This window comes from Sapajus apella, unplaced genomic scaffold (genome assembly GCF_009761245.1).
Source record: "Sapajus apella isolate SASKATOON/1434 unplaced genomic scaffold, GSC_monkey_1.0 scaffold76, whole genome shotgun sequence".
NCBI classification, from domain to species: Eukaryota; Metazoa; Chordata; class Mammalia; order Primates; family Cebidae; genus Sapajus; species Sapajus apella.
In genome coordinates, this window is record NW_022437016.1 from 143,895 (window position 1) to 151,495 (window position 7,601).

The 7,601-nt window shown below is 45.6% G+C and overlaps 1 protein-coding gene across 1 annotated transcript in view; it reads right to left on the reverse strand.

Annotated features, from left to right (window-relative positions):
* Positions 1-7,286, reverse strand: part of TNFSF15 (TNF superfamily member 15) — a 21,999-nt gene extending 14,713 nt beyond the window's left edge. Inside the window, exon 1 of the mRNA XM_032251419.1 lies at positions 6,875-7,286. Coding sequence (XP_032107310.1) covers positions 6,875-7,138 — 264 coding nt within the window. The 5' untranslated portion in view covers positions 7,139-7,286. The remainder of the gene's footprint in view (positions 1-6,874) is intronic.
* Between the last annotated feature and the right edge of the window lie 315 nt (positions 7,287-7,601).

A 7,601-nucleotide genomic window follows, 5' to 3' on the forward strand; every position in this document is an offset into this window, starting at 1 on the left:
TTTGAACCGAAAGATTCAGAAAGCACACAATAATTCTTTCCTTCCAGGTCTATTGTGATGGCTCAGAAAGGCCACACACATAAAGTTCATTTTCCTTCTTTCTTTGGACTTAATAAATGCTTGTGGGGCTGTATTGTTGGTTCCTCACATCCTCCTTTTGGTCTTAGGACTTCAGTTGTACACAGAAGTCACCCTTGTATCTCTATCACAAGGAGTGGATTTGGATGCTATAGGAACCCTGGGCGGCAACTGCTTTTCCCCAAGGACAGGCATTCAATAGGCTTCCTCAGGCTTTTGAACTTCTGCCCTTTCAGAACACAAATGGGTTGAGGGAATTGAACTTATGCCCCACCCATTCACATCCCCAGCTCATTGCTGCCATCAGCTGCAGGGCCTCCTTAAGAAGGTCAGGCTGGGAGATGACCTCTTATAGCCTGTGTGTTGTTGCAGTCTGCAGGGTGTGCTTCATCAGGTGGGGATGCAGGAGCTCTCCAAGCCGGCCTGGCACTTGGCAATATGTTCACTTTACCTGGCGACTGAGTGGATCTTGCAGTTACCAGCTGCACACTGCCTGGATGACTGGGATTCACAGCCTGGCTTGCTCATCCTTCCTGCCTCTGCACTTCCTCAGTGCATCTTTACTGCCTCTGGTTTCCCTTCCCTTTGCCAACAACCTGATCTTTGGATTGAATATCTTCCAGATATGCTGGTGCTTCCTGAGGTTACAGAAGGGGCGTCTTCACTGAGGGATAAGTGGTCTGCAATTCACAAAGTATTTTGATCTCAACTATCTGTTTGTTTTCTGTAGACAACACTGAAAGTGATTATCGTGATCGATAATCCTTCTGAAAGAGGAAACAACTTGAATGAGGTAAGAGGGCACATCCCAGGTGAAGCGGGTGGGAGGAATCCTGTCTGCCGAGCATCTACTCTATGGCAGCAGCTTTCTGGACATTTTGCGGAATTCTCACTATAGTGCTATATAGGAAGTGTATTAACCTCCTCATTTTATAGACAGTGAGTCTATGGCCCAGGGAGGTCTAGTACCTTGCCCGCCCCTCCATCCCTCCCTTTATCCAGAAAACATTTAGTGAGTGCCTTCTGTGTGCCAGATAACCCTCAGGGGAGGAAGAGGACTGACATTTATTGAGCACTTACTATAGGGTAGATGCTTTTTCATAGTTAAATCCTCCTTCCCATCCTAGGAGGCAAATACTTTGTAGGACTTATGCCCAGAGGCAGACAACATAGTGATTAGGAGAAATATATAGAGTGGATTTAAATCCCAATGTCACATTCTTTTTTTTTCCCATTTATTTATTTTATTGCATTTTAGGTTTTGGGGTACATGTGAAGAACATGCAAGATTGTTGCATAGGTACACACGTGGCAGTGTGATTTGCTGCCTTCCTCCCCATCACCTACATCTGGCATCTCTCCCCTTGCTATCTCTCCCCAACTCCCCACCCCGCACCGTCCCTCCCCTATTTCCCCCCAACTGACCCCAGTGTGTAGTGCTCCCCTCCCTGTGTCCATGTGTTCTCATTGTTCAACACCCGCCTATGAGTGAGAACATGTGGTGTTTGATCTTCTGCTCTTCTGTCAGTTTGCTGAGAATGATGTCACATTCTTTAACTGTGTGACTGGGCACATTGTTTAGCTTTTCTAAACCTCAGTTTTACCATCTGTAAAATGTGGATGATAACAGTTTCCTCATTGTGTGATTTCCGTTGTTAAGATGGTGCATGTAGTAATGATAGAAAGCATGTATTGCACATATTTACCTACCAGATACCATGCTAGGTGCTTTGTAAGCATGATATCATTCACTTGTCTCAAAATCTTTAATATGAAAAAAAAATTAGCATGGTTTCGCTATATAGTAAGTTATTAAGAGGTCACAGCTGTGATGTGGTGGAGCCATGGCTTTCTCTCAAGTCTGTGTGACTCGGAAGCCCAAGCCATTACTACAGGATCCTATTGGTCGGATTGGAGACCAGGAGGCCTCAGGAGGGAAGAATGGTACAGGGAACAAAAGCCAGGAGCATTGTAGAGATTTTCAGGAAGGCATGGAAGTGAGATTGCAGGGAACCAAGGAGAATGTGGGGAAAGCGTGCAGATGATTCTAGAAGGAAGACTGAAAAGGGAAGGACAGGTAGGGCGGTGGTTAAACCCTAGGGAGGAATGCCTACTACAGCATCCCTGAGGATTCACTGTGTGGTACTGCCACTGCTGGGCTTGGGCTGAGCCACCTTGGTGCATTCTGCTTTGCCTGAAGCACAGACTCTGAGTGCCAGAGCTGTGCCCAGGGAGGATGGAGGGCTGGTCTCAGGGCACCTGGGCCAGAGTGGGCCCAATCTGAGGGCAGTGGAAGCCACTGCAGGGCCCTAAGAATGCCCAGCCTATAGAGCTGTCAAGCGTAGCCAGGTAAAAAATGGATTGAGGAATATAGTGGGGGTTGGGAAGCAAGAGTTGGGTGGGGAAGGAGACAGAGAGACAGCTCATAAACATCAACCAAGAAGGCCTCTAGCATCAACACCTGCATTCTGGCCACGCAATGGCAAATTCCAGGGCAGGTGAAGAAGTTGTCCTCTATGATGTAATTTCCCTGAGCCGGGAAATTCCCTGGCCGTAATAATAATACTTGTTAACATCTGCTAATCCCTACTCCCTGACAGACACTTCACATACATTATTTCTAATTATCCCCATTTTATACATAAAGAAGCTGAGACCCCAAAGGGTCAGATAACATGGTTAAGAAGTGTCTAGGCCAGAATACAAACTGGGTTTTAACTTTTGACCCACAACTCTTTCAAGACACATCTGCCTAATATTCTGCAGAAATCTAAAAGTCCTAACAGGTTTTATTATTTCTGTACTTTTTTGTATAGGTAGTGTACACGTTTTGTATGAAAGAGGCTAGGTTTGTAAATGACTCCCTCCTTCCTTTGTAGACAAGCCACCCAGTTTTCTACCTGGATGCTAGCAGAATTACCAATGTCTTTTGTGCTCTTCCTGAAATATACTATGCATTTACAAACATGTTCATATAAGTAAATATTTTCATAAAATGAAGGTACTGTATTATATATGCTGTTATGCACTTTGCTTTTTTTTTCTTCAGTTAACTTTTGTGCAGTGGGTTATATTTGCTTGGTTGCATAAGGGGGTGAAATTTCTATCTTTACCGTCTCTTGGTAGATTACCTGTGATGTGCATCATATTCTGGTTTAATGCTTGTTCAGCAATAAAACTGTTTTATTTCTCTACTACCTTTGTGGAGAGGATTTCTAGGTTGGGAGAAGATTTTGTTTTTAATTACATTTCTGTAACATGAGCATGATGTACTAGCTCTCTGATTCTTTCTTTTCTATTTGGAAAAACACAGGTTGCCTTACTCTGCTGGGCCAGGAGTCCTAGGTGGGTGACTCTATGGGTAACATAGATTTGCCATGCCAAGCTCCTCCCTGGGAGCTTGGCAGAGGGGTGAGACTCAGTATCTGGTATAGTTGTAATAGTTTCCTCCATGGCATTACCAATCTCCTTCTTCCTTTGATCCATGGTGTGGCCGCCTGGCACCTAGCACAGCACAAGCATGGCTGCCTGAATGCACAGAGAAGGAGGTCAGAGGATCCAGTTTTGAGTCGTGGCTCTGTCACTGACTAGAGGTATGGGCTTGAGCCAATCTGTTCAGCCCCCTGAGCCCCATCTGTCCCTATCTGCAAAACTTCAGCCTCATCTGTCCTTCGGCCCCCTGTCCCTATCTGCAAAACCAGGCACTTTAGGCCAGCTAGTCTTCAAAGACCTTGTTATTACCAGTGACATGTGATCATCTGACTGGTTTTTATTTATTTTATTTTTGACAGGGAGTTTTGCTCTTGTTGCCCAGGCTGGAGTACAATGGGTGGGATCTCAGCTCACTGCAACCTCCATCTCTTGGGTTCAAGCGATTATCCTTCCTCAGCCTCCTGTGTAGCTGGAATTACAGGCATGTGCCACCATACCTGGCTAATTTCATACTTTTAGTAGAGACGGGCTTCTCCATGTTGGTCAGGCTGTTCTTAAACTCCTGACCTCAGGTGATCCACCCGCCTCGGCCTCCCCAAGTGCTGGGATTACAGGCCAGAGCCACCGCACCTGGCCCATCTGACTGGTTTTTATCTATAATGAGGTCCTCAGCCATAGCTTCTAGCCCAAGTGCCTTCATTCCCTTCTCCAGAAAGATTTTCCTGAACCACCCCATCCCTATGGCTGGGCCAGGAGAACATCTGGAATTCCATAGCGCCTCTATGTTTAAATAGCATATTTCCTGAGGCCAACATCAAATTTTCTCAGTAGTTGCCTTGTGCCTGGGGTAGAGTGATGATCACATCACAGCCACCATGTTCCTGTGGCTCTCTCCACATTTCCAGCATATGCAGTGCTCCTGCATACGCCTTATTGGTGCTGTCAGAATATTGATATTAATACCTCCTTTGGAAAAAAGGAAAAAGGCTCAAAGAAATGAAGCCACATGCCTATTTTCATAACTGGAAGTAAGCCATATTTCACTGTATGTCTACCCAAGCTCTCCTGGGTGCCTTGGTTTTCCCTCCTTGAATCCAGTCTTTTCCCATCTCCTCTGAGCCAGTTCTTCATCAGTCCCTCTGGATGCCCTCTCAACCTTTCCTGGCCCTGCTCTGTGTCCTGTGAGGCTGACTCCAGGCTCAGCGGCCTCTGGCCCTTTGAGCCTTGGCTTCCTGCTGAGCCTGGTCAATGGGATTGGATTGGAGGCAGGGTGGGGCATGGGGGAGCAGTCAGCATTCCTTTCTTCCTTCTGCACTCTCCCTACTGTTTTGGCAGTGACTGCCTTTCTCCTCAGAGCCCTTAGGTCTTCCAGGCAGGCCCTCTCCTAGGCTTTAGTTATCTCTGGGTTTCTTTAACACTTCCCCTCCATGTGCCCTTCATGCCAAGGCATGGTCACTGGTTTCCCATTATTGCTGGTCCTGGGTGCTCCAGCCCTTTCAGTTCCCTTCAATCTGTCTGCATCTCAGCAAATAGGCCCTTTTTAAAACCCTTTCAAAATCTTCTTTAAATATTCTTTTATAAACGCACTTCCTTGAGTAAGCCAGCTGTTTCTTTTCAGGACCCTGATTGCTGCATGAGCCCAGCTTCACTCCCATTTCCCTCTTTTTTAATTCTGACATACTAGTAAGTTACAGAGCCTGGGCAAACCACAACTGCAATCATCCTCACACATCTGCTCTCCAGGAAGATGGGTTTAATAACAGAATGGATGGTGTCAGCCTTACTCATTTCTTGAGCATCTGCAATTGGACAGACACAATGACAGATTTGGGGGCACGGAAGTGAGTAAAAAAGATTCCATGCCTTCCTTCAGTGAGCTTCCTGTCTAGTGACAGCTCAGGTCTCCATCTCCATCTCCCCTCCTGGCTGGGGAAGTCATGGATCCTCCCTGGCCTGTGAAGTTCTGCTGGATGGTCTTCTAGGTAGACAAAGGCATTCCCTGGCTTCTGCTGACCAACGGCTCTCAGACATTGTCTTGGTGGTGGGAACCTGTCATGCCTCTGGGCTACCTTTAGACCCCAGTGCAGGTTTCTGGTGGCCACTCAGTGTCTCATTCAAGAACGGAGTCCCAGAGCACCAACTGGGAGCTGGTGCTTGACTTCTAGCAGGAACCAGCCCCTTGGTGGTCAAGGGTCAAAGCCTGACTTCCCATGGCCTGCGGTTCTCTTTGAACATAAACAGCATTTCAGGGTTGTCTGCATATTTCTACATTTTATGCGCAATGGCATCTGGCCATGGATACTGCTGCCTGAATCACAGTCTGTTTGTTGACCCTGATGGGGCAGTGAGAATTACAGATTTGCCCTTCCTTACTCATGGTGTCTACGCTTTGAAGCTGGCCAGGATGACTTAGAGACCAGATTTCCAGTTAAACCAATTGAAAACCCAATTTTTTCCCTTTGCAATTTAACACTTTGAACTGAAATTAAATCAGCCATCATAGATTATGAAGGGGCATTTTTAAAAAGGATATTACTTGAAGAACACATTCTTTAGGTTTTGAGGTATGTCTTTGATATTCCTGGCCAAGGATTATGTTTTCTCCTTGCACCTACACCTTGTCCCTATCACTGTTCTCCCTAGACCTTATACTCTTTTTCTGACTAGGCTTCTCCCAGGCCACAGCAAGACCTTACAGATAGAGAATCAGACAGGAGGTTCTTTCTTAAGCTCTAGAAAGGTAAAAAGTTCTAAACCCAAGAAAAAGAGTGAGTAAAGAAATTGTAGCATCTACAGATAGGAATGTGTACCTATAGCATCATACTGTTGTGACTTCATTAGCATATAAATAAAATCATAAATATTAGGAGACTCAGAATAATCTCATGTCATTAAAAATCCATTATATATATTCCATATAATTCTGTACAGAATTATATATCCCAAACTGTTAACTGTGGTCAGCTATAAGAGTTTGGGTAATGATGACTTTCTTCCTCTCCTTCTCTGTATTTTCTAACTTTTTTCCAATGACCATGTCCTAGTTATGTAGTTTTAAAAGATTTTTTCTTAAATAAAAAAGAATATTCCCAAATTACCAGTACACTATGATTATAATTATCTAAAAATATGAGGCTTAAGGTTATTCCTATCTTAAAAGAAGGGACAATTCATTCCCTAGAAATATTGAGAATAAAAACCAAATTGAACCTCTCCACCCCTCCCACTCTACATTTCCTCTGCATGTAGAAACAAGGAATGTGATACATCAAGAAATTTTGTCCTCTGTCCAGAGCTGAAATAGTTGCCGCTCCCTGCAGAGAGTCCACTGATCCCCCCCAGGTCAGAGTGGCGTGTGGCTTACCTGAAACTGGACACAGGTCTCTCCTTGGGTCCGGAGCTGGCTGACAAGCAGATAGGTGGTGAGTCCTGCGAGGAAGGGGAGCAACAGGTAGCAGCAAGTGAGTGCCCAGCATGCGCCCCTGCTCCTGGCCTTGGGCCTGCAGCTGTCCTGCTCTGGCAGCATTTCCAAGCTGGCTGTTTCCCCACAGCTCAGCCCCAGATTCTCAGCCATGCTCCTGTTTCTCCTGGAGGTACCTCTGACTCCTGGGCAGAGAGACCCCCCCATTAAATAGAGGACCAGCTCTCACAGTGGGTGACTTAATCACTCAGTCTCCTCCTTCCCTTTTCCTCTCCCCTCCCCTCTTCAAGAGCACACTGTGGCCCTACCCTGCTAGAGAATGCACCGCCTACAACAGAAACCAAGTTTGGTTTAAGGAAAAAAAAAAAAAAAAAAAAAGAAGAAGGAGAAGAAGAACGCTTTCCCAAGCATAGTTATATACAGTATGCTCATGTGCTCCTTCCTTCGTTTACAGAAGGAAGTTAGGAAAGTCCCTGAAGGAGGAGAGAAATAATTCATTAAGTCAGTGGGTGGGGACAAATTAAAATATACCTGTTCCCTGCACTGGAGGCTTAACAGCTGTGCCAGTCTGAGGATTGTGCTTCTGGAAGTGAAAGTGAGGGATGGGAGGTGTGTGGTTTGCAGGCTGGGAAATGGAAATCACATTTGTAGGAGCCCTTTGCAAAGTACT